Below are 27,540 nucleotides of genomic sequence, written 5' to 3' on the forward strand. Positions count from 1 at the left end.
CCAGAGAGGTTGTGGAGTCTCCTTCTCTGGAGATATTCAAAACCTGCCTGGATGCCATCCTGCGCAATGTGCTCTGGATGATCTGGCTCAGCAGGGGGGTTGGACTAGATGATCTTCAGAGGTCCCTTCCAACCTCGGCCATTCTGTGATTCTGTGCACACCTACACCTGGGGAACACCACTCGCAACTGGTCACCAGCTGGATTTCACTCCATTCACCACCAATATTTGGGTCCGGCCATCCAGCCAGTTGTTAGCTATAGAATAGAATATAGAACCATAGAATATCCCGAGATGGAAGGGACCCACAAGGATCATCGAGTCCAACTACTGGCTCCACACTAGTCTACCCAAAAATTCAGTCGATATGACTGAGAGCATAGTCCAAACACTTCTTAAACTCCGACAGGCTTGGTGCCATGACTACGTCCCTGGGGAGCCTGTTCCAATGCGCTTCCCTCGACCAACTAGCAAAGCTGTGCTTGATGCACCCCAGGATACGGTTGGCCCTCCTGGCTGCCAGGGCACACTGCTGGCTCATATTCAACTTGCTGTCAACCACAACCCCCAGATCCCTCTCTGCGGGGCTGCTCTCCAGCGTCTCGTCGCCCAGTCTGTTTGTATAGCCAGGGTTGCCCCGTTCCAGATGCAGGACCCGGCACTTGCTCTTGTTAAACTTCATGCGGTTGGTGATTGCCCAGCTCTCCAATCTGTCCAGATCTCTCTGCAAGGCCTTTCCACCCTCAACAGAGTCAGCAACTCTTCCCAGTTTAGTATCATCAGAAAATTTACTGAAAACACCGCCAGACTGATGTAGCCTCATTTACCATAACCCTTTGAGCCCTACCTGTCAGCCAATTGCTCACCCATCGTATGATGTTTATATCTAGTTGTATGCTGGACATTTTGTCCAGTAGGATCCTATGGGAAACTGTGTCAAAAGCTTTGCTGAAGTCCAGAAAGATCACATCAGCTGGTTTCCCTTGATCGACTAGATGGGTGATCTTATCATAAAAGGAAATCAAATTTGTTAAACAGGACCTACCCCTTGTGAACCCATTCTGGCTGTGACCTATGACTGCGCTGTCCCCCCGGTGTGCTTCAATAACTCCCAGGATAATCTTCTCCATAATTTTACCAGGCACTGACGTGAGACTGACAGGCCTGTAGTTGCCAGGGTCTTCTTTCTTGCCCTTCTTGAAAATTGGCACAACATTTGCCAGCTTCCAGTCTACTGGGACCTCTCCAGATTCCCAAGACTGTTGAAAAGTAATTGAGAGAGATCTTGCGATGACGTCAGTCAGCTCTTTGAATACCATGGGATGAATCCCATCCGGACCCATGGACTTGTATGGATCCAGGTGGAGTAGCAAATCCCGCACACGTTCAGGGTTGGCTGGGAGTTTATCATTCCCACCGTCACGGTCCTCCAACTCAGGGCACCCGGGGTCCCGAAGCCCGTTGAAAGTCGTTCACTGCCGTTGAAGACAGAGGCAAAGAAGGCATTAAACGTCTCTGCTTTGCCTATGTCCTTGTTTGTGAGGTGACCATCCCCATCAAGTAGCGGACCTATGTTTTCTCTGGTCCTCCTTTTTGTATTCACATATTTAACTGGCCCTAAAATGGAGCCCTGGGGGACCCCACTGGGGACCGGCTGCCAGCCTGATGTAACCCCATTTACCTTAACCCTTTGAGACCTACCCGTCAGCCAATTATTCACCCAACTTATTATGTTTTTATCTAGCCATATGCTGGACATTTTGTTCAGTAGGATAAAAACTAGTAAGGAGTTTAAGAGGAAAAAAAAAATTTAAGAGAAAGTTATTTTCTGAAATTTTTATTTTTTTAATTTAATACATTGTTTTTTAATTTTTTTAATTTAATAAATTAAATTTTAAAATTAACTTTAAGAGAATTAAAATTAATTCTCTTTAATTTTTTTAATAAATGATCTGGAGGAAGGACTTAAAGTTAATTTTAATTAACTGTAATTAAAAATAAAGAGAATTGTTGACACATCATATTGTTTTTACCAAGCTGTATGCTGGACATTTTGTCCAGAAGGATACTGTGAGAAACAGTATTGAAAGCTTTGCTGAAATCCAAAAAGATTACATCAACTGGCTTCCCTCAGCTAGGTGGGTGACCTTGTCATAAAAGGAAATTAAGTTAGATAAGTAGGACCTTCTCCCCCTGAACCCGTGTTGGCTGTGACCAATGACTGCATTGTCTTTCAGGTGTTTTTCAGTAACTCCCAGAATAATCTTCTCCATAATTTTCCAGGTACGGAAGTGAGACTGACAGGCCTGTAATTACCAGGGTCTTCTTTCTTGCCCTTGAAAATTGGAACAACGTTTGCCAGCTTCCATTCAACTGGGGCCTTTCCAGATTCCCAAGACTGTTGAAAAGTAATTGAGAAAGGTTTTGTGATGACATCAGCCAGCTCTTTGAGTACCCTGGGATGAATCCCATTGGGCCCCAGAGACTTGTATACATCCAGCTGGAACAGCAAATCCCACATAGGTTTGGGGTTTGCTGGGAATTTATTGTTCCCATAATCATGGTCCTGCAACTCAGGGCACCTGGGGTCCCAGGGCCATCATCAATGGTCAGGTCCACCCCTCGATCACGAGCACATCTGTATGTGGCATCCCTCCCCAGATGTCCTGATGTTTCACGGGCCCATTGAACTACAGACAGCTCACCCTTACATCCCCCGTCCAGGTCCACCTGAGCCACTTCAATTTTCGAAGCTCGATCCACCTCTTCATTGTTCTGATGTTCTTCAGTGGCACGACTCTTGGGCATGCGGGCATCTACATGACGTACCTTTACAGCCAGGTTTTCTATGCAGGCAGCAATATCTTACCACAGGGTAGCAGCCCAGATAGGTTTACCTCCGTGCTGCCAGTTGCTCTGTTTCCATTGCTGTAACCACCCACACAGGGCATTTGCCACCATCCATGAGTCAGCGTAGAGATACGGTACTGGCCACTTTTCTCTTTCAGCAATTTCTAGGGCCAGTTGTATGGATTTCACTTCTGCATACTTACTCGACTCATCTTCCCCTTCCATGGCCTCCACAACTCGTCGTGTGGGACTCCACACAGCAGCTTTCCATTTCTGATGGCTCCCTACCACGCGACAGGATCCGTCAGTGAGCAACACATACTGCTTTCTGTCTTCTGAGAACTCATTACATGGTGGTGCCTCTTTGGCATGAGTTACATCTTCGATCAATACTCCAAAATCTCTGCCTTCCGGCCAGTCCATGAGCTCTTCCAGGATTCCTGGGTGGTTGCGTTTCCCCATTTGAGCCCACTGCATAATTAAAGCTACCCACTTACTCCGCGTAGCATCAGTTGCATGGTGTTTAGTGGGGATTTTCCCTTTGAACATCCAATTTAACAGAGGTAGCCGTGGTGCCAAGAGGAGCTGTGCTTCTGTACCCACAACTTCTGAAGCAGCTCAAACCCCCCTCATATGCTGTTAATATCTCCTTTTCAGTTGGGGTGTATTTGGCTTCTGATCCTTGATAGCCCTGGCTCCAGAACCCCAGAGGTCGACCTCGAGTTTCTCCTGGGGTCTTCTGCCAGAGGCTCCAGGTGAGGCCATGTTCCCCAGCTGCAGTGTAAAGTATGTTTTGCACAGCTGGTCCTGTACAAACAGGCCCAAGGGCTACTGCACGAGCTATTTCTTGTTTGATTTCTTCAAAAGCCTGTTGTTGCTCAGGGCCCCACTCGAAATAGTTTCTCTTTTGAGTCACTCGATATAGAGGACTCCCAAGCTGACTATATCCTGGAACATGCATTCTCCAGAATGCCACAAGGCCTAGGAAAGCTTGTGTTTCCTTTTTGCTAGTTGGTGGAGACATAGCAGTTATTTTGTTGATCACATCCATTGAAATGTGGCGATATCCATCCTGCCATTTTACCCCCAAGAACTGGATTTCCTGTGCAGGTCCCTTGACCTTACTCTGTTTAATGGCAAAACCAGCTTTCAGGAGAATTTGGATTGTTTTATTCTCTTTCTCAATAACTTTTTCTGCTGTGTTGCCCCACACAATGATATCATTGATGTATTGCAGGTGTTCAGGAACTTCCCCCTGTTCCAGTGCAATCTGGATTAGTCCATGGCAAATGAGAAGCAGAGGTCCCTTCATCAGGGTCAAGACTAACATCAGCCATTCTACTGCCTCTGGGGAACTGCCCAACAGAAAACGGAGCAGCATTTTTCCTAGGAGACCCCCTTTTTGCTGCTGTGTTTCCTTGTAGTTCATGTACACAAGCGGCTAGGATTGAGGTAGGTTCACCATCCCACTTCCTCATATCTTCCCTGTGGTCACGCAGATAAGACCACAAGGTGCCACATGGTGTGTGTCCCTGCTACTCTCTCCCTCGAACAGGAAAATACCGATTCGTAATGGCTGAAATATTACTCCATGTGGGTGAGGAGGGAGATGATTGTTCTACGAGGTGGTGGAGCCTTTGGAACAGTTTCTCCATAGCCAAGATGCAGGCCCGTAGTGGAACAGAGAGATTGTCTTCATATTTTTGAAGCTGGCAGGACATAGTATACACTGTTGGTGCCATCCCCTCATCCCAATGAATTCCTGCCAGTGTACTGGCATGTGATGATGGTGCACTCCGCACAAATTTACGCCACATGGATGTTGTGCACTGGACTTCATCGGGATCTTGAGGTGTCTGGGCATTGTCCAAATCGCTATAAACCATCTCCAGCACAGCTAATTCCCGCAGATGCTGGAGACCTTTATCCATAGTGGCCCACTTGCCTACTTGATATACAATATCTTCCTTATGGGGATACCTTTCTTTCACAGCTGCCAGGAGTCGCCTCCAGAGGCTGAGAACCTGTGTCCCTCTCCCAATTACTTTGTCAATGACCCTTTCTCTAGAGAGGGATCCCAGCTGTTTGGCTTCATTGCCTTCTAATTGTTGGCTATTGGCCCCAGTGTCCCAGCATCAAAGCAGCCAGGTGAGGATGTGTTCACCTGGGTGTCGACTGTAATCCTTTCGTATTTCTCGCAACTCACTCAGGGATAGGGATCGAGTGGTTTCTGATTCCTTTATGATTTCCATCTCTTCTTCCTGCTGTTTTTGTGATGGCTCTGCTTTAGAGGTGCCTGCCTTTTCCCCTTCTCCCTCCTTCTTAGGAGAGGCTTCTTCCCTTACCAAACGAGCTGACTTCCATTTCCATTGTTTTGACTTGACTATGGGGGCGACTGATACCATCCATAGTTGGTTGATCCTCCGGGTCAGTCACAGCATGTGTTATCTGGTCATCAGATTCAGAGACTTCCTCCCTCTCTTCAAGGTGCTGGATGATGTTAAACAGTGTTTGGTAGGAGTAAGCTAGAACCCAGCACAATGCTGCAAGCTGCCGTTCTCCGGCATTATCAGGGTCAGGGCATACGACTCTCAAACATTCTATCAGGTTTTTAGGATTTTGCATTTGTTCAGGGGTGAAGTTCAAAACTATTGGAGGAGGCACCCGTGACAGGTACCTGCCGATATCCTCCCACACACCTTGCCACCTGCCACAAGACTGTTTTGGGACAGATTCCCAGATAAGCTTTCTAAACAATCGGCTAATCTTAGAGGGAAGAGGAAACCCGTTATTCAGAATTAGAAATATCACAGTATCACAGTATCACAGATTTCTAGGTTGGAAGAGACCTCAAGATAATCGAGTCCAACCTCCGACCTAACACTAAGTACTCCACTAAACCATATCGCTAAGCTCTACATCTAAACGTCTTTTAAAGACCTCCAGGGATGGTGACTCCACCACCTCCCTGGGCAGCCCATTCCAATGCTTAATAACCCTTTCGGTAAAGAAGTACTTCCTAACATCCAACCTAAAACTCCCCTGTCGCAACTTTCGCCCATTCCCCCTCGTCCTGTCACCAGGCACGTAGGAGAACAGACCAACCCCCACCTCTCTACAGCCTCCTTTAAGGTAACTGTAGAGAGCGATAAGGTCGCCCCTGAGCCTCCTCTTCTCCAGGCTGAACAAGCCCAGCTCCCTCAGCCGCTCCTCGTAAGACTTGTTCTCCAGACCCCTCACCAGCTTGGTCGCCCTTCTCTGGACTCGCTCGAGCACGTCCATGTCCTTCCTGTAGCGAGGGGCCCAAAACTGAACACAGTACTCAAGGTGCGGCCTCACCAGAGCCGAGTACAGGGGCACAATCACTTCCCTAGACCTGCTGGCCACACTGCTTCTTATGCAGGCCAGGATGCTGTTGGTCTTCTTGGCCACCTGGGCACACTGCTGGCTCATATTCAGCTGACTATCAACCAGTACTCCCAGGTCCCTCTCAGCCAGGCAGCTTTCCAGCCACTCATCTCCCAGCCTGTAGCTCTGCTTGGGGTTGTTGCGCCCCAGGTGCAGGACCCGGCACTTGGCCTTGTTGAACTTCATACAGTTGACCTCAGCCCATCGCTCCAGCCTATCCAGATCCTCCTGCAGAGCCTTCCTGCCCTCGAGCAGATCGACACACGCACTTAGCTTGGTGTCATCTGCAAACTTACTGAGGGTGCACTGGACGCCCTCATCCAGATCATCGATAAAGATATTAAAGAGGACCGGCCCCAGTACCGAGCCCTGGGGGACACCACTAGTGACCGGCCTCCAACCAGATTTGACTCCATTCACCACAACTCTTTGGGCCTGGCTATCCAGCCAGTTTCTAACCCAGCGAAGCAATATATGGGTTACACATGGATATTCAAAATACTCAGAAACTGCTGTAATTAGCCCACTGTGAAAGAAGGAGGAGGTACCATTCCTGATATTATTCATAAACTGACTTCCAGATGAGGAAAGGAAGGCAGTGTAATTCTGAATATTCTCTAAAAGAGACCAAAATTATAACAACGCAGGGTCTAAATGCCAGATTAAACTCAAGGCCGGTCTTGGCAGCACAGCGGATTTAAAAAAACGAACACAGATTGTAGCACAGTCTCGGATTGGATATAGAGGAGAAAGGAGAACATGACACGGATTGCATGACACATGATCAAACAAGCCACTATTAACAGGACACTGAACATGGTGACTGGCAAGTAAGTGTGTTAGTTGTAAGCGTTTTAATCAATTCTACTGTTATCTCAACCCTTCGAGCCCCACGTTGGGTGCCAAAAAGGACTGTGGTGGTTTTACCATGCTAGGCAGCTGAACACCACAACTGCTCTCTCCCTCCCCCTCCTTAGAAGAGGAGGGGAATAAGTAAAGGAAAGAACAACTCACGGGTTGAGATAAGGATGATTTAATTAAAGGGAAAAAAATAATTATTAAGGAAAGATTATTATTAATTAAACAATTTAACTAAACAATTTAACTAAACAATTAACAATTTAACTAAAGGGGAAAAAGGAAAGGGGAAAAGGGAGGGGGAAAGGGAAAAAGAAACAAAACAAGTAAAGGCTATGTGGAAGTGCAGAGGAAAGAAATTACTCTCTACTTCCCACAAATGAGCGATGCTTGACCACATCCTTGAAGCAGGGCCTCAACGCACATAGCCGGTGTTCGGGAGGAGGACATACGTTTTCACGACAGCCCACCCCTCCCCTCTTCTTCCCTTTTCCACCTTTTATTGCTGAGTGTGACATCATATGGTATGGAATATCCCTTTGGTTGGTTTAGGTCAGCTGCCCTGGTGATATTCCTTTCTCACTTTTTTGCCCACCCCCTAGGGGGTTAGAGAGAGTCCTGATGCTGTGCCAGCACTGCTCAGCAGCAGACACAACACTGGTGTGATACCACTGCTGTTCTAGCTACAAGTGCAGAGCACAGCACTGTATGGACTGCTGCAGGGAAAGGGCACCATCATCAGTGCTGAAGACAGAGGTGAGGAAGGCATTAAATGTCTCTGCTTTGTATACACCCCTATTTGTGAGGTGACTGTTGTGGTTTAACCCGGCTGGCAGCTAAGCACCAGACAGCCATTTGTTCACCCCCCTGCTACAAGTGGGATGGGGGAGAGAATCGGGAAACAAAGTAAAAGCTGGTGGGTTGAGATAAAGACAGTTTATTAGGACAGAAAAGAAAGAGAAATAATAATAATGATGATAATATTAATAATAATAATATGTTCAAAGCAAGTGATATACAATGCAATTGCTTAGCACCTGCTGACCGATGCCCAGCCTGTCCCCAAACAGTGATTCCCCACACACACACATATTAATTGTTCAGCATGATGTCATATGGTTTGGAATACCCCTTTGGCCAGTTTGGGTCAGCTGTCCTGGGTCTGTCCCCTCCCAGCTCCTGCTGCACCCCTAGCCTGCTCGCTGGCAGGACAGAGCGAGAAGCTGAAAAGTCCTTGTCTTAGTGTAAGCACTGCTCTGCAACAACTAAAACATCAGTGTTATCACTATTATTCTCATCCTAAATGCTAAAACATAGCACCCTACCAGCTACAAGGAGGAAAATTAACTCTATCCTAGCTGAAACCAGGACCATCCTCATCAAGTAACGGACCAATGTTTTCTCTGGTCCTCCTTTTGCTGTTAACATATTTAGAAAAGCCCTTTTTATTGTCCCCCACAGTACTGGCCAACTTCAACTAAAATTCACCTTTCACCACCCAAATTTTCTCTCTAAAATGGTAACAGCATCTCTATTTTCCTCCCATGTCACACGACCTCGCTTCTGGTGACCACACACTTTATTTTTCATAGAATCATAGAATCATTAAGGTTGGAAAAGACCTCCAAGATCATCTGGTCCAACCATCCCCCTAGCACCAATATCACCCACTAAACCATGTCCCTACGCACCTTTTCCAGCCTTTCCTTAAACACCCCCAGGGACGGTGAGTCTACCACTTCCCTGGGCAACCTGTTCCAATGCCTGACTACTCTTTCTGAGAAGAAATTTCTCCTCATTTCCAATATGAACCTCCCCTGGTGCACCTTGAGGCCATTCCTTCTTGTCCTATCGCTCGTGAAGAGGCCGACCCCCAGCTCCCCACAACTTTCTTTCAGGTAGTTGTAGAGAGCAATAAGGTCTCCCCTGAGCCTCCTCTTCTCCAGTATAAACAACCCTAGTTCCCTCAGCCGTTCCTCATAGGACTTGTGTTCCAGGCCCTTCACCAGCTAAGGTCCTTTTTCCACCTAAGCTTCCTTCTGCCCCACCTGCTTGATTTCCAACATTTTGGAAAAGTGACCAGCACCGATGGAGCTCGATGTCTTCAAAAGCCGTTTCCCAACGGGGGTCAGCCAAGCCGGCCTCCTGCCCCACCTGCTTGACTTCCGATATTTTGGAATTGCCTGATCCTGTGCTTTTAGGAGGCAGTGCTTAAAGATTGACCAGCACTGATGGACGCCGACACCTTCAAAAGCAGCTTCCCAGGGGACCTTGCTAACTAGTTCCCTTAGCAGCCTGAAGTCTGCTCTCCCCATATCCAGGGCTGAAGTTTTGGTGGCAGTTTTCTTCCTGCCACCAAAAATTTTAAACTCAACCGCTTCATGGTCACTGTGACTGAGACGGCCTCCAATTGCCACATCCCCCACAAAATCCTCTCTGTTCTCCAGCAACAGATCCAGGAGGGCACCTTTCCTAGTTAGCTCCCTTAGCACTTGGACCAAGAAGTTATCAACGAGGTGCTTTAAGAATCTCCTGAACCTGCTTGTGTCGGCCATGTGATATTCCCAGTTGACGTCTGGCAAGTTGAAGTCCCTCATAAGGACAAGAGCAGTTGATCTTGAGGTATCTCTTAGTTCCTCAAAGAATAATTCATTGGTGTCGTCATCCTGGCAGGGTGGTCTGTAATAGACTCCCATGACAACATCCCCTTTTTATATGTTTGTCCCTTAATCCTTACCCAGAGGCTCTCAACTTTGTCATTGCCAACTGCAAGCTCCACACGGTCCAGCCCCTCCTTTATGTACAGCACCACCCCACTGCCTCGCCTGCCCTGCCTGTCCCTCCTGAGGAGCCTGCAACCATCTACTGCAACACACCAGCCACAGGACTCATCCCACCGGGTTTCACTTACGCCGATGATATTGTAGCTCTGGGACTGGGCCAAGACTTCTAGGTCCTCTAGCTTATTCCTCATACTGCGTGCATTGGTGTAGAAACACTTCAAGTGCGCCTCATTGTACGCAGCACCTTGTGGAGCAGACCAAAGGAACTCACTAGCACACAGTCCCTTGTTTTGTCATGCCCTCCCATAGCTTATCACCAGCAGGCCTAGTTTTATCCCTTTCCCCCTTCGACTCTAGTTTAAAGCCCTATCGATCAGTCCCGCTAACTCCTGTGCAAAAATCCTTTCCCCCCTCTGAGAGAGGTGCATCGCATCTGGTGTCAGCAGGCCTGGTATCACATATACCTTCCCGTGATCAAGAAACCAAAGTTCTGCCAGTGGCACCAGTCTCGGAGCCACATATTGATGAGCTGAGCCTGCCTGTCAATGTTGATCCCTGCTACCCGAAGGAGAGGCAAACACAACCTGTGCCCCTGATCCTTTAACCATTTGCCCCAAAGCCCTAAAGTCCCTCTTGATTGCCCTTGGACTTCTCCTTACTACCTCGTCATTACCAGCTTGAAAAACCAGTAACGGGTAGTAGTAAGAGGGAGGGCCATACCAGGCAAGTGACTTTTCTAGCAACGTCTCTTACCCAAGCCCCAGGGAGGCAGCAGACTTCCCTGTGGGCTGGGTCCGGATGGCAAATTGGGCCCTCTGTCCCTTTCAGAAGGGAGTCCCCTATGACAATAACCCTTCTTTCTTTCTTAATAGAAAATGTAGTGATGCAGGACGTAGGCTGCCTTGCCTTAGGCACCCCTTCCAACCAGGATGGGCTTTCGTCTACATCATCATTTGCTTGACTGTCAAGTTTTAGAGCCTCATACCTGTTGCATAAGCGTAGCCAGGAAGGTGAGGTAGGCAGGGAGAGGGCTCGCCTACCACCCTGAGCAGAAACCTGCTTCCATATTCCCCCTTGTCCTAGGTCCCCTCCTACTGCGTGGTGGGATAGGGGAACCTTTGTTTCAGGTGTGGTAGCTGGCTCATGAGTCTGTCTCAGGGAGGGTAGAGTATGCTTCCACCAGTCAATTTCCCTCTCTGACTACCTTATGCTCCTCAGCCTAATCACCTCCTCCCGAAGCTCTGCCAGCAGGCTGAGCAATTCTTCAACCTGGGCACACCTCCCACAGGCATACCCACTGCTGCTGCTGTCAGACACTGACAGAAGACTTGGGCACACCCTGCAGCCCAAGACCTGGATGGCCGCGTATTTCCCCGAGACCTCTGTCTAGGTAGCCACATTGGTAGCTGTGGCTCAAGAGGCCGCAAGAGATGCAGAGGCCATGGCTTTCTGCCAGGTGGATACCATGGCTGGGCTCTTCGCGAGCAGGTTACAACCACCATTGGAAAACAGCGGTAAGAGTGTCCTCCCTGCATGAACTGCCATTCAAACTGGCGTGCCATGCCCTGACTGATGCGCCACACCCTGTTTGCCCATCCTGGTCACTCACACTCCCTAGGGGCTGCCTTTGTACAACAGGGGAGGGGGAGGGTTGTTGCTGGCTCCGCCCACGCCTCATCAGCCTCCCTTGTGAGGGCTGCTGGGTCCTGGCAGCTCCCTTGGCTGCCTCAAGTGGCCTCGATGCAGGAAAAAAGCCCTGCCCACCTCGATCCTCCACTCCGCTGCAGAGCTCGTCTGCCCCAGAGCTGATCGCCTTGAACCTGATCTTCTCCTACAGTGGGTGGTTCTTCATTCTTCCAGGCCCTGACTTTGCCTTTTGGGGCCTAGGCTATGTGGCTGGAGTTCTTGCCAGTGAAGACTGAGGCAAAAAATTCATTAACTACCTCAGCCTTCTCCTTATCCCAGGTGACCAGGTCTCCCGTTTCCTTCTGGATAGGGACCACAATTTCCCTAGTCTTTCTTTTATCAGCAATGTACCTATAGAAGCCCTTCTTGTTGCTCTTGATGTCCCTGGTCAAATTTAGTTCTCATAGGGCTTTGGCTTTCCTAACCTTTCCTGGCTGCTCCAACAACGTCTCTATATCCCTCCTGGGCTATCTGTCCTTGCTTCCACTCTCTGTAGGTCTCCTTTTTCTGCTTGAGTTTGTCCAGGAGCTCCTTGTTCATCCCTGTGGGCCTCCTGGCATTTTTGCTTGACTTCCTCTTTATTGGGATGCATTGCTCCTGAGCTTGGAGGAGGTGGTCCTTGAATATTAACCTGCTTTCTTGCGCCCTTCTTCCCTCCAGGGCTTTGTGCCATGGTACTCTACCAAGCAGATCCCTGAAGAGGGTATAGTCTGCTTTCCCAAAGCAGAGATAGCATCTCTGGATAGCATCTAGATAGCATCCAGGGTAGAGAGCTTGCTGTGATCCTTCCTCACTACCATCTGAATCTAAAACTGCACCATTTCATGGTCACTGCAGCTAAGGCTGTCCTTGAATTTCATATTCCCCACCAGCCCCTCCTTGTTGATGAGAATGCGGACCAGCATAGCATTTCTACTCATTGGCTCCTCTATCACTTGTATAAGGAAGTTATCATCAACACATTCTGGGAACCTCCTGGATTGCCTGTGCCCTGCTGTGCTGTCTGTCCCTCCAACAGATACCAGGGTGGTTGAAGTCCCTCATGAGGGCCAGGGCTTGTGAATGTGAGGCTGCTTTTATCTGTCTATAGAGGGCCTCATCTGCTTGGTCTTCCTGATCAGGTGGCCTATAGCAGACCCCCCCCATAATGTCCCCTGTCCCTGCCCTCCCTTTAATCCTGACCCATATATTCTCAGTCAGCTCCTCATCCATCCCCAGGCAGAACTCCATGCACTCCAGCTGCTCATTGACTTAGAGGGCGATGCCCCCTCCTCATCTCCCCTGCCTGTCCTTCCTAAAGAGTCTGTATCCTTCCATTCCAACACTCCAGTCCTGGGAGCCATTCTTCCACCATGTCTCTGTAATGCCAATGAGGTCATAGCCCTGCCGCTGTGCATACATCTCTAACTCCTCTTGTTTATTCCCCATGCTATGTCTTAGCATAGAGACATTTAAGTTGGGTCCCTGATGAAGCAGACTTACTGGCTGGAGTAGTTGGAATTCCTTCGTGGTGCTCTTCAGGTTCTCTTCTGATGATCTGTGACCCTCTTCCAGGTTCTGGGCATCTATCACTGACACTGGCATCAAACTGGGAGGAGCAGGATGGACTGAGGTTCCCCTCCCCCAGCAGCTCTAGTTTAAAACCTTCACCAACTCAGCAAGCCTATGATCAAAAGATGTTCTTCCCCTTCTCTGATAAGTAGACCCCATCAGCTCCCAGCAGACCAGGTTTCTCAAAGAGAGTCCCATGGTCTAAGCAGCTGAACCTCTGTCTGTGGCACCAGTCCTGCAACCATCTGTTGATTTGCTAGATTCAACTGGCCCTTTCAAACCCCTTCCCTTTGACCAGCAGGACTGATCAAAAAACTACTTGCGCTCCTGAGTCCTTTACTGCTGCCCCCAGGGCTCTGCAATCCCTCTTGACACTCCTCAGACTATTACTGGCTGCATCATTGATGCCCACGTTAAACAGTAGCAGCGGATATTAGTCCTTAGGCTGTACAAGGCCTGGCAATCTCCTGGTAACATCCCTGATACAAGCCCCCAGTAAGCAGCAGACTTCCCTCAAGGGAGGATCGGGTCAGCAGATGGGCTCCTCTGTACCTCTCAGAAGAGAGTCTCCTACTACTATCGTCTATCATCTTTTCTTAGTTGGACTAGTTGTTATGCGGGGAGAAGACCAGGTGTCTTACTCAGCTCCACCCTCTCTGCAATGGGTCTTTCCTTTTCAGTCTGCAAAGGGGTGAAGCGGTTCTGTAAGGGCACCTCAGTATTCGGGGGAAGACTCTTCCTCCTGCTGGTCCTTGTTGTTGCCAGCTTCCACTCTCCAGTGTTACTGGCCTCCCTCCCTTCTCTGAGTGTCAGTGGGGGAGTTTCAGGCTGTTTGGCCATGGGCTGTGGGTCCCCTGCAGACTGTGCTAGGATCCAGCTGTCTAACTCCTCCTCAGCCTCCCTGATGCTACTCAGCCTTCTCACTGCCTCCTGCAGCTCAGCCACCTGGTGCAGGAGGTCCTCCATCTGGGCACACCTTTTGCAGGCAGGTCTGCTACCTGTCCCTGCCCCTGCCCCAGGGGAAAGATCTAGGCATTTCCAGCAGTCAGAAATCTGCACTGTAGCCTCAGTAGCTGTCTGGGTGGAGGCATCAGCCACCGCTGGGGTAGATGATGCACACCACACCGCCAGAGCCACAGCCTTTGCCCTGAGACAAGTGTGCCCACCATTCTGCCTTGAGGATCAGGTAAGGTGCATGTCCTTGGCCTGTGGAGATCTGGGTGAGAGGTGTATTTGGCATCTCCTGCTCAGCCAGTGGAACACCCCTACCTCACAGGGCACCCTCCGGTCAGTCACCCTCTTCACAAACTGACACACCACACCTTGTTTGCCCAATCACCATGCTCCTAGCCGCCCTCGCTCCCTAGGGGCTACTTATGGGGGAGTGGGGGGTGGACGCAGTTACTGCTGGCCCCGCCCACGCCTTGACAGCCGCTCTCGCGTGAGCTCCCAACCCTCGGCAGGTCTCTGCGCTCCCCCGGGGCTTCCCCGTCTCAGGAAAAAACCCTTTACGCCGCCACCCCCCACTCCGCTGCGGAATGCACTCGTTCGGAGCTGATCGCCTCGGCAAGTAATTACTGGTAGCGGTTAGACTGCGTTTAAATCTGCCGCCGTTATTGCTGGCCACGCCCACTCCTCGTCAGCCTCTGACGATCCTTTTCCCTTGTTGTGAGGTTTTCACGGGGTCGTGCTGCCATCCAGAGGGCCCTGGACGGGCTGGAGAAATGGGCTGACAGGAACCTCATGCAGTTCGACAAGAAGTGCCAAGTCCTGCATCTGGAAGGAACGACCCCATGCATCAGTACATGCTGGGGGCCACCCAGCTGGAAAGCAGCTCGGCAGAAAAGGCCCTGGGGGTCCTGCTGGACAACAAGTTGAATTGGTGCTCACCAGCAATGCGCCCTTGCCACTAAAAAAGGCTGTCCTGGTTTCTGCTAGGATAGAGTTAATTTTCCTTCTAGTAGCTCGTATTGGTGCTGTCTTTTGGATTTAGGATGAGAATAATGTTGATATCACGCTGATGTTTTAATTGTTGCAGAGCAGTGCTTACACTAAGACAAGGACTTTTCAGCTTCTCACTTTGTCCTGCCAGTGGGCAGGCTGGGGGTTCAGCAGGAGCTGGGAGGGGACAGACCCAGGAGAGCTGACCCAAACTGGCCAAAGGGGTATTCCAAACCCCTATGATATGACATCATGCTGAACAATTAATATGTGTGTGTGGGGGGGGAATCACTGTTTGGGGACAGGCTGGGCATCGGTCAGCGGGTGCTAAGCAATTGCATTGTATATCACTTGCTTTGAACTTATTATTATCATCATCATAATTATTTCTCCTTTTATGGCCTATTAAACTGTCTTTACCTCAACCCATGAGCTTTTACTTTTTTTTTCCCGCCGATTCTCTCCTCCATCCCACTGGGAGCAGATGGGTGAGCGAACGGCTGTGTTGTGCTTAGATGCATGACGTGTTAAATCACAACAGCCCTTCTGGTGCCCAGTGTAGGGCATGAAGAGTTGAGATAACGACAGATCTGACAAAAGCATGTTAAAACAAAATTGTTATAAGTATTAAATAAGTTTAATAGTTACTAATCCCAATGTTGATTGTGATTTACTTGTTTTGTAAACATTATTATTATTGTTGTTATTATTATTTCTTTTCTGTCCTAAGCAACTGTCTTTATCTCAACCCACAATCTTTTACTTTTTTCTTTCTCTTCCCCATCCTACTGAGGGGGGGACGGTAAATGAACGGCTGTGTGATGTTTAGCTGTCCAGCTTAAACCACAATGGTAATGGTATCCTGGGCTGCATAAGGCAAAGTATTTCCAGCTGGTCACAGGAGGTGATCCTTCCCCTCTACTCAGTGCAGGTGTGCCCACACTTGGAATACTGTCTCCAGTTCTGGGTGCCTCAGTACCAGAGAGGCATGGACATACTGGAGAGAGTTCAGCAAAGATGATTAATGATGATGATTAAGGGACTGGAGCACCTATCCTACAAGGGGAGTCTGAGAGAGTTGGGACCATTCAGCCTGGAGAAGAGGAGGCCCAGGGGGTATCTCATCAATGTGTATAAATACCTGAAGGGAGGATGCAATGAATCATAGAATCTCCTGAGGTGGAAGGGACCCTCAAGGGTCATTGAGTCCAGCTCCTGGCTCCACACAGTACCACCCAAATATCAGACAGTATGTCTGAGAGCATTGTCCAAACACTTCTTGAACTCTGGCAGGCTCAGTGCCATGACCACTTCCCTGGGGAGCCTGTTCCAGTGCCTGACCACCCTCTCGGTGAAGAACCTTTTCCTAATATCCAACCTGAACCTCCCCTGACTCAGCTTCATGCTGTTCCCTCAAGTCCTATCACTGGTCACCAGAGAGAAGAGATCAGCACCCTCTGCTCCCTGAGTGGAGTGACTCCAGGGTCTGAGGAAGCTGCAGAACACCATGAGGTCTCCTCTCAGTCTCCTCTTCTCCAGGCTGAACAATCTAAGTGACCTCAGCCGCTCCTCATACGTCTTGCCCTCTAGACTCTGCACCATCTTCATAGAACTCCTTTGGACACTCTCTAATGGTTTTATGTCCTTCTTATATTGTGGCGCCCAAAACTGTATGCAGTACTCAAGGTGAGGCCGCACCAGCACAGAGTAGGATGGGACAATCACTTCTCTCAACTGGCTAGCAAGGCTGTGCTTGATGCACCCCAGGATATGGTTGGCCCTTTTGGCTGCCAGGGCACACTGTTGACTCATATTCAACTCACCATCAATCAGAAACCCCAGATCTCTTTCTATGGGGCTGTTCTCCAGCCTTTCATCCCCCAGTTTGTATGCATAGCCAGGGTTGCCCTGTTTTTTCAGTAACTCCCAGAATAATCTTCTCCATAATTTTCCAGGTACGGAAGTGAGACTGACAGGCCTGTAATTACCAGGGTCTTCTTTCTTGCCCTTCTTGAAAATCAGAACAACGTTTGCCAGCTTCCATTCAACTGGGGCCTCTCCAGATTCCCAAGACTGTTGAAAAATAATTGAGAGAGGTTTTGCGATGACATCAGACAGCTCTTTGAGTACCCTGGGATGAATCCCATTGGGCCCCAGAGACTTGTATACATCCAGCTGGAGCAGTAAATCCCGCACAGGTTCAGGGTTGGCTGGGATTTTATCGTTCCCATAGTCACGGTCCTCCAACTCAGGGTAACTGGGGTCCCAGGGCCCATCATCAGCATTGAAGACAGAGACAAAGAAGGCATTAAATGTCTCTGCTTTGCCTACGTCCCTATTTGTGAGGCGACCATCCTCATCAAGTAACGGAACGATGTTTTCTCTGGTCCTCCTTTTCCTGTTAACAGTATTTAAAAAAAAATTATTCTCCCCACAGCACTGGCTAGCTTCAACTCTAATTGAGCTTCGGCCACACAAATTTTCTCCCTACAATGGCAAACAGCATGTCTGTAGTTCTCCCATGTTGCCTGACCTCACTTCCGGTGGCCATACGCTTTCTTTTTCCACCTAAGTTCTAGAAGAAGATCCCTGCTCAGCCAAGATGACCTTCTGCCCCACCTGCTTGACTTCCGACATTTTGGAATTGCCTGTTCCTGTGCTTTTAGGAGGCAGTGCTTAAAGACTGACCAGTACTGATGGAGCTCGATGTCTTCAAAAGCAGTTTCCCAGGGGACCTTACTAACTAGTTCCCCGAGCGCTGTGAAGTCTGCTCTCCCCATATCCAGGGTTGAAGTTTTGGTGCAGTTTTCCTCCTATGACTAAAGATTTTCAACTCGACCTCTTCATGCTTACTATGGCCAAGACAGCCACCAATCACCACTTCACCCACGAGACCCTCCCTGTTTACAAGCAACAAGTCTAGGAGGGCTCCTTTCCTAGTCGGCTCGTTCAGTACCAGTACCAAGAAGTTATCATCAACGTGTTTTAGGAATCTCCTGGACCTGTTGGTATCAAGTATATTCCCAGTTGACATCTGGCAGATTGAAGTCCCCCATAAGGACAAGGGCAGCTGATCTAGAAGTAGTTCTCAGTTCCTTAATGAATAATTCATCAGTGTCATCATCCTGTCCAGGTGGTCTATAGTATACTCCCACAGCAACATCCACTTTATTTGCTTGTTTTTAATCCTTACCTAGAGGCTCTCATCCTCATCATCGCCAACTGTAAGCTCTGTATAGTCCCGCCCCTGCATTACATACAGTGCCACCCCCCTGCCTCATCTGTTCTGCCTATCCTTTCTGAAGAGCCTATAACCATCCATCGTAACATACCAGTCACAGGACTCTTCCCACCAGGTTTCTCTTATGCCAATGATGTCATAGCTCTGGGACTGAGCCAAGGCTTCTAGCTCCTCTTGCTTGTTCCTCATGCTGTGTGCATTAGCGTAGAGACATTTCAAATGTGCTTCAGCATACCCAGCACCTTGTGGAGCAGACTAAAGGATCTTGCTAGCATGCAGTTCCTCAAATTCTGGCATGCCATCCCGTAGCTTATCACCAGCGAGCCTGTTTTTATCCATTATACCCTTCAACTCTAGTGTAAAGCTCTTTCAATCAGCCCTGCTAACTCTTGAGTAAAAATCCTTTTCCCTTTTTGAGAAAGGTGCATCCCATCACATGCCAGCAGGTCTGGTGTCGTGTAGACCATCCCATGATCAAAAAAAAAAAACAAATTCTGCCTGTGACACCAGCCTTGGAGACAGGTTTTGATAAGGTGGGTCTGCATGTTTCTTCTAGTATCGTTCCCTGCAACTAGAAGGATAGAAGAAAACACTACCTGTGCTCCTGATCCCTTAAACGATCATCCCCAGGCCCTGAAGTCTCTTTTGATGGCCCTTGGACTTCTTGTCTCAACTTCATTGCTGCCTACATGAAAAAACAATAATGGATAATAATCCGAGGGCTGTACCAGGCTAGGAAGTTTTCTTGTAACACTTTTAACACGGGCTCCAGAGAGGCAGCAAACTTCTATAAGAGGTGAGTTTGGTTGGCACATTGGGCCGTCTGTTCCCCTCAGAAGGCTGTCACCTATGACAATAACCCATCTTTTCTTTCTTAATGGAGGCCCTGAGCAACCTATTCTAGGTGACCCTGATTTGAGCAGAGGGGTTGGAGTAGATGATCTCAAGAGGTCCCTTCCAACCTAAACAATTCTGTGATTCTGTGCAAAAATGAGGAATTCTCTAATTGCTTGTATGTGTAAGTCATCTTCAGTCTTTCTGAATACAGCAGTCACAGGACTCTTCCCTCCAAGTCTCACTTATGCCAGTGATGTCATAGTTCTGAGACTGAGCCAAAGCTTCTAGTTCCTCTTGCTTATTCTCAAGCTGCGTGCATTAGTGTAGAAACATTTTGAATGTGCTTCAACATACCCAGTACCTTGTGGAGTAGACTGAAGGATCTCACTAGTGTGCATTCCCTCAAATTTTGGCATGCATTTCCATAGCTTATCACCAGTGAGTCTGTTTTAATCCTTTAACACATTCAAATCTAATTTAAAGCTCTACTGATCAATCCTGCTAACACCTGCGCAAAAATCTGTTTCCCCCTCTGAGAATTCTTGAGCATGTCCTATGGTATAGACTATCACTTTGGTCAGTCTGGGCCAGCTGTCCTGGTTCTGTCCCCTCCTAGCTTCTTGTACACCCCCAGCCTATTTGCTGGCAAGGCAATATGAGAAGTAGAAACGTCCTTGACTTAGTGCAAGCACTGCTCAGTAACAACTAAAACATCAGTGTGTTTAAAACATTTATGTGTATAAATATCTGAAGGGAGGGTGTCAAGAGGATGGAGCCAGTCTCTTTTCAGTTGTGCCCAGCAACAGGATGAGAGGCAACAGGTAAAAACTGAAGCACAGGAAGTTCCGGCTGAATATGAGAGGGCATTTCTTTACTGTGAAGGTGACAGACCATACCAGCTACTATGAAGAACATTAATTCTATACCAGCTGAAACCAGGACAACAGTGATGCATTAGCACAGAGACTTACATGATTTAAGAAGTTATTCCCAATTTAAATTCTGTTGATTTTGAAACTGTGAAGCCAATTTATGTTGAAAAAAAAATCATCAGATATCACCCAAAGAACCTAAAACAGTGAAAGCTAAATTGCACATACTACAGGAAAATTCTTAGACAAAAGTCATAGTTTTTCACATTTCTTTCCTGTTTTTTCACCTTTTTTTCTCCTCAGTCTCTCCATGCACCACTCCCTCTAACAGTGGAGGGGCTTTATAGGTGACTAATCATGTCAAAGAAGTGTGTGCTGAGCTGGCTGCTTCAGAAGCCTGTTTGTCCCCATCTTGGATAGAGCCAGTTCCAGCCAGCTCCAAAAGGGACTCACTGCTGGCCAAAGCTGAGCCAATGAGCAAAGCTGGTTGCACCTCTGCGATGGCATAGTTGAGGGAGAGGAATAAGAAAAATGTGAGAGAAACAACTCTGCAGACACCAAGGTCAGTGAAGAAGGAGGAGGTGCTCCAGTTGCTGGAGCAGAGTCCCCTGCAGCCTGTGGAAAGGACCATGGTAGGGCAGGTTGTCCCCCTGCAGCCCATGGAGGACCACGTTGGAAGAGAGATCCATGCTGCAGCCCATGGAGGACCCCAGACCAAAGCAGGTGGATCTGGCCTGAAGGAAGCTGCATCCCATGGAGAGGATCCCATACAGGAGCAGGTTTTCTGGCAGTAACTGCAGCCCCTTGGGAACCCACACTGGAGCCATCCATTCCTGAAGGACTGTGGCCCGTAGAACAGACCCATGCTGGAGCAGTTCTTGAAGAAGTGCAGCCCCTGGGAAGGACCCATGCTGGATCAGTTTGCGAAGGACTGCATCCCATGGGAGAGACCCCTTGCTGGAGTAAGGGAAGAGAGTGAGGAGGAAGGAGCGGCAGACACAAAGCATTATGAATTGACCGCAACTCCCATTCCCCATCCCTCCTGCTCCACTCTGGGTGGGAGGAAGTAGATGAATCAGGAGTGAAGTTGAGCCTGGGAAGAAGTGCGGGGTGGAGGGATGGTGTTTTTATATATGTATATATTTGTTTTGTTTTGTTTTGTTTTTAATTTCTCACTATCCTACTCTGTTATTAATGGGCAATAACTTAATCTTCCCCAAGTTGAATCTGTTTTGACCATGACAGTAATTGTTGAGTGACCTCCCTGTCTTTATCTTGACCAATGAGCTTTTCCATCTAATTTTCTTCCCCTGTCCTGCTGAGGAGGGGGAGTGAGAGAGTGGCTTGGTGGATACCTGGTGGCCATCCAAGGTTAACCCACCACAATGTGAATATTCAATAACTTGAATTAATATAAATTTATATGAGCTATTACACAGATTTCATAGTAATCCACTTTTAGAATTGTGCATATATATTTCTGGTGGTTTGCAAATATTCTAGTTCAAGAAATAAACCCTGAAAACTACGTCTTTTTATGTAGCTATTTTAGTTGCAGAAAAATAAAATTGATAAAAACAGGGGAAAAGAGTTTCTTTAGCAGCCTTGTACAAAATCAGTTCTTCACTACACCTATTGAAATGCATCCTTCTGTCTTGCTGTGATTTTTTATTTTCCCAAAATTAACAGGCACCTACCTGTTGCTGAACTGGTACCTGCTGTACTACCTGTGTTGGCACTGCTGCCTGGCCAGCCACAGATGTCTGTAAAGTCACAGTAGAACCTGTGTCTGACCCAGTCTCTGATGTCTGCATCGTGGTCTCTGAATAAAATTAAAATGTAAAATTAGAAGTTCAGCACAAATTTTTTTGCTTTTTGTCACTTATCCTTATTCAGATTTAAGAGAAGAATATTTACCCCAAACCAATCTGGGGATTAGCTAAAGATTGTTTCCTGTACTATTTCTTACATGAGTACATGGATATACTTCATTTAATTTATTTTCTTAAAATGCTTTTTGGCCTAAAATATTAGAAATTTCACATTATGTATTATTGCTTTGTCTAATCTAAGGTCTGCTTAGAGCTTGCAGCACATCAAGAAGAGAGAATACTATAAGCTTTGGACTTCAAGATTTTTTTTAAACAATTTACAGTCTGCTTTGTAACAGCAAATACATTTATATAGTTGCAAACAAGGTACATACAGAACTACTTACTGCTTTGAGTAAAATAACTTCTAGAAAAAAATGCATTCACAGACCTGATTCTTTTCTAACTACACTTGTATACATTAGGTGCAACTATTGTCAAATTTTGAAAGGAGACTCAAAACCTTATACCATATTAAGACAACACACTTTAAGCTGCCTATATGTACAAACATAATTCTAGAAGCTGCCCATATAAACATTTACTTCTTAATTAAGCATGCCTTCACACAAAGACTTGCAAAAATCAATGCATTAAACTGAACACTGGAGACATTTCGTATCAACTCATCACAGTTCTGAAGAACTAGAAGAATAATTTCTATAAAAATCACAATAAAAGTAAATTATAGTACCTCCAGTATTGTCAGCTTTCAGAAAGAACTACTATACACCAAATAAAGTGTACTGTAAGAGCACAATGGGTAAAATATGCAATACCAGAAATAAATTTCTGTTTATTTTCTTCCCTGAACCTGAAAATGAAGGTTCAAATCTTTATATACTGAAATAATTAGTTTCCTCTTACCTTACTTACACTCAAAATATCTTATTTAATAATGTAAATTTACAGAAACTTTTCTCACTTATTTATGTGGCTTCAGGAACAATTCAGAAAAATCAAAAAGTCCTCCCATCAGCTTGTAAATGACTATCCATCTTTCAAAGCTATTCTTCCTCTGGTTTATTGAGTTGCACTATAAGTTCCTTATCTTCAAATGCAAAGTTAAATCTCTACCAGGTGATAGAATGAAGGGCTGCAACCTGAAAAGAAGACCTTGAAAAGCATTGTAACAGACATAATGAAACAGTGGCTCAAGTAAGCTTGCTTTAGCAGGAAGTGTTAATGTAATCATTGGAGTTATAAACAGGAAACAGAAACTGGAAAGTGATTTTACTCCTATTAAAATACTTAGGCACACACCAGAAATGTGCAAGATGGTGTGGCACTGACATTTTTAAGGAGTATTCAAAATCTGGATAGAGCACAGAAATGGTCAAAAAAGAACCCCAAATAAAATGCCTTATAAAGTATTTAGAGTACTGTATAAGATACACTTTTAGTGTATCAGAAAGAAGACTGAAGATGACTTATACATACAAGTAATTACAGAATTCCTCAATTTTGCATGGAATCAAAGAATTGTTAAGGTTGGAAGGGACCTCTTGAGATCATCTACTCCAACCTCTCTGCTCAAATCAGGGTACAGGTACTAAGAGAAACAAATAGGAAAGGTGCCCTCCTAGATCTCTTGCTTGTAAACAGGGAGGGTCACGTGGGTGAAGTGTTGATTGGTGGCTGTCTTAGCCACAGTGACCAGGAAGTAGTTGAATTTAAAGCCTTTAGTGACAAGAGAAAAAATGGCAGCAAAAATTCGACCCTTGATATGGAGAGAGCAGAAATGAGGCTTCTCAGGGAACTAATTAGTAAGTTCCCCTGGGAAACGGCTTTTGAAGACATCGAGCTCCATCGGTGCTGGTCACTTTTCCAAAATGTTGGAAATCAAGCAGGTGGGGCAGAAGGAAGCTTAGGTGGAAAAAGGACCTTAGCTGGTGAAGGGCCTGGAACACAAGTCCTATGAGGAACGGCTGAGGGAACTAGGGTTGTTTATACTGGAGAAGAGGAGGCTCAGGGGAGACCTTATTGCTCTCTACAACTACCTGAAAGAAAGTTGTGGGGAGCTGGGGGTCGGCCTCTTCACGAGCGATAGGACAAGAAGGAATGGCCTCAAGGTGCACCAGGGGAGGTTCATATTGGAAATGAGGAGAAATTTCTTCTCAGAAAGAGTAGTCAGGCATTGGAACAGGTTGCCCAGGGAAGTGGTAGACTCACCGTCCCTGGGGGTGTTTAAGGAAAGGCTGGAAAAGGTGCGTAGGGACATGGTTTAGTGGGTGATATTGGTGCTAGGGGGATGGTTGGACCAGATGATCTTGGAGGTCTTTTCCAACCTTAATGATTCTATGATTCTATGAAAAATAAAGTGTGTGGTCACCAGAAGCGAGGTCGTGTGACATGGGAGGAAAATAGAGATGCTGTTACCATTTTAGAGAGAAAATTTGGGTGGTGAAAGGTGAATTTTAGTTGAAGTTGGCCAGTACTGTGGGGGACAATAAAAAGGGCTTTTCTAAATATGTTAACAGCAAAAGGAGGACCAGAGAAAACATTGGTCCGTTACTTGATGAGGATGGTCCTGGTTTCAGCTAGGATAGAGTTAATTTTCCTCCTTGTAGCTGGTAGGGTGCTATGTTTTAGCATTTAGGATGAGAATAATAGTGATAACACTGATGTTTTAGTTGTTGCAGAGCAGTGCTTACACTAAGACAAGGACTTTTCAGCTTCTCGCTCTGTCCTGCCAGCGAGCAGGCTAGGGGTGCAGCAGGAGCTGGGAGGGGACAGACCCAGGACAGCTGACCCAAACTGGCCAAAGGGGTATTCCAAACCATATGACATCATGCTGAACAATTAATATGTGTGTGTGTGGGGAATCACTGTTTGGGGACAGGCTGGGCATCGGTCAGCAGGTGCTAAGCAATTGCATTGTATATCACTTGCTTTGAACATATTATTATTATTAATATTATCATCATTATTATTATTTCTCTTTCTTTTCTGTCCTAATAAACTGTCTTTATCTCAACCCACCAGCTTTTACTTTGTTTCCCGATTCTCTCCCCCATCCCACTCGTAGCAGGGGGGTGAACAAATGGCTGTCTGGTGCTTAGCTGCCAGCCGGGTTAAACCACAACAGTCACCTCACAAATAGGGGTGTATACAAAGCAGAGACATTTAATGCCTTCCTCACCTCTGTCTTCAGCACTGATGATGGTGCCCTTTCCCTGCAGCAGTCCATACAGTGCTGTGCTCTGCACTTGTAGCTAGAACAGCAGTGGTATCACACCAGTGTTGTGTCTGCTGCTGAGCAGTGCTGGCACAGCATCAGGACTCTCTCTAACCCCCTAGGGGGTGGGCAAAAAAGTGAGAAAGGAATATCACCAGGGCAGCTGACCTAAACCAACCAAAGGGATATTCCATACCATATGATGTCACACTCAGCAATAAAAGGTGGAAAAGGGAAGAAGAGGGGAGGGGTGGGCTGTCGTGAAAACGTATGTCCTCCTCCCGAACACCGGCTATGTGCGTTGAGGCCCTGCTTCAAGGATGTGGTCAAGCATCGCTCATTTGTGGGAAGTAGAGAGTAATTTCTTTCCTCTGCACTTCCACATAGCCTTTACTTGTTTTGTTTCTTTTTCCCTTTCCCCCTCCCTTTTCCCCTTTCCTTTTTCCCCTTTAGTTAAATTGTTAATTGTTTAGTTAAATTGTTTAGTTAAATTGTTTAATTAATAATAATCTTTCCTTAATAATTATTTTTTTCCCTTTAATTAAATCATCCTTATCTCAACCCGTGAGTTGTTCTTTCCTTTACTTCTTCCCCTCCTCTTCTAAGGAGGGGGAGGGAGAGAGCAGTTGTGGTGTTCAGCTGCCTAGCATGGTAAAACCACCACAGTCCTTTTTGGCACCCAACGTGGGGCTCGAAGGGTTGAGATAACAGTAGAATTGATTAAAACGCTTACAACTAACACACTTACTTGCCAGTCACCATGTTCAGTGTCCTGTTAATAGTGGCTTGTTTGATCATGTGTCATGCAATCCGTGTCATGTTCTCCTTTCTCCTCTATATCCAATCCGAGACTGTGCTACAATCTGTGTTCGTTTTTTTAAATCCGCTGTGCTGCCAAGACCGGCCTTGAGTTTAATCTGGCATTTAGACCCTGCGTTGTTATAATTTTGGTCTCTTTTAGAGAATATTCAGAATTACACTGCCTTCCTTTCCTCATCTGGAAGTCAGTTTATGAATAATATCAGGAATGGTACCTCCTCCTTCTTTCACAGTGGGCTAATTACAGCAGTTTCTGAGTATTTTGAATATCCATGTGTAACCCATATATTGCTTCGCTGGGTTAGAAACTGGCTGGATAGCCAGGCCCAAAGAGTTGTGGTGAATGGAGTCAAATCTGGTTGGAGGCCGGTCACTAGTGGTGTCCCCCAGGGCTCGGTACTGGGGCCGGTCCTCTTTAATATCTTTATCGATGATCTGGATGAGGGCGTCCAGTGCACCCTCAGTAAGTTTGCAGATGACACCAAGCTAAGTGCGTGTGTCGATCTGCTCGAGGGCAGGAAGGCTCTGCAGGAGGATCTGGATAGGCTGGACCGATGGGCTGAGGTCAACTGTATGAAGTTCAACAAGGCCAAGTGCCGGGTCCTGCACCTGGGGCGCAACAACCCCAAGCAGAGCTACAGGCTGGGAGATGAGTGGCTGGAAAGCTGCCTGGCTGAGAGGGACCTGGGAGTACTGGTTGATAGTCAGCTGAATATGAGCCAGCAGTGTGCCCAGGTGGCCAAGAAGACCAACAGCATCCTGGCCTGCATAAGAAGCAGTGTGGCCAGCAGGTCTAGGGAAGTGATTGTGCCCCTGTACTCGGCTCTGGTGAGGCCGCACCTTGAGTACTGTGTTCAGTTTTGGGCCCCTCGCTACAGGAAGGACATGGACGTGCTCGAGCGAGTCCAGAGAAGGGCGACCAAGCTGGTGAGGGGTCTGGAGAACAAGTCTTACGAGGAGCGGCTGAGGGAGCTGGGCTTGTTCAGCCTGGAGAAGAGGAGGCTCAGGGGCGACCTTATCGCTCTCTACAGTTACCTTAAAGGAGGCTGTAGAGAGGTGGGGGTTGGTCTGTTCTCCTACGTGCCTGGTGACAGGACGAGGGGGAATGGGCGAAAGTTGCGACAGGGGAGTTTTAGGTTGGATGTTAGGAAGTACTTCTTTACCGAAAGGGTTATTAAGCATTGGAATGGGCTGCCCAGGGAGGTGGTGGAGTCACCATCCCTGGAGGTCTTTAAAAGACGTTTAGATGTAGAGCTTAGCGATGTGGTTTAGTGGAGTACTTAGTGTTAGGTCGGAGGTTGGACTCGATTATCTTGAGGTCTCTTCCAACCTAGAAATCTGTGATACTGTGATACTGTGATATTTCTAATTCTGAATAACGGGTTTCCTCTTCCCTCTAAGATTAGCCGATTGTTTAGAAAGCTTATCTGGGAATCTGTCCCAAAACAGTCTTGTGGCAGGTGGCAAGGTGTGTGGGAGGATATCGGCAGGTACCTGTCACGGGTGCCTCCTCCAATAGTTTTGAACTTCACCCCTGAACAAGTGCAAAATCCTAAAAACCTGATAGAATGTTTGAGAGTCGTATGCCCTGACCCTGATAATGCCGGAGAACGGCAGCTTGCAGCATTGTGCTGGGTTCTAGCTTA

At 47.2% G+C, this 27,540-nt stretch overlaps 1 protein-coding gene and 1 pseudogene across 18 annotated transcripts in view; one reads left to right on the forward strand and one right to left on the reverse strand.

The window, feature by feature from the left end:
* LOC310888710 (arrestin domain-containing protein 3-like) overlaps positions 1-27,540 on the forward strand; it is a 494,161-nt pseudogene that overhangs the window by 216,785 nt on the left and 249,836 nt on the right. The gene's annotated exons all lie outside the window — the stretch shown is intronic.
* LOC310888706 (transcription factor RFX3-like) overlaps positions 1-27,540 on the reverse strand; it is a 258,874-nt gene that overhangs the window by 147,540 nt on the left and 83,794 nt on the right. For 6 of the 17 annotated variants that reach the window (XM_083815661.1, XM_083815652.1, XM_083815660.1 and 3 more), the window contains one exon: positions 21,724-21,848. The exons of 6 other annotated variants lie outside the window; for them this stretch is intronic. In XM_083815661.1, the coding sequence (XP_083671787.1) occupies positions 21,724-21,840 (117 nt within the window). In that variant the 5' untranslated portion in view covers positions 21,841-21,848. Of the gene's footprint in view, positions 1-1,044; positions 10,007-10,026; positions 10,127-21,723; positions 21,849-27,540 lie in introns of those variants that run through there. 5 more of the 17 variants (XM_083815656.1, XM_083815665.1, XM_083815667.1 and 2 more) reach the window with 5 other exon arrangements.

The sequence above is a fragment of the Anser anser genome, assembly GCF_964211835.1.
Source record: "Anser anser genome assembly, chromosome: W".
In the NCBI taxonomy this organism is placed as follows: Eukaryota; Metazoa; Chordata; class Aves; order Anseriformes; family Anatidae; genus Anser; species Anser anser.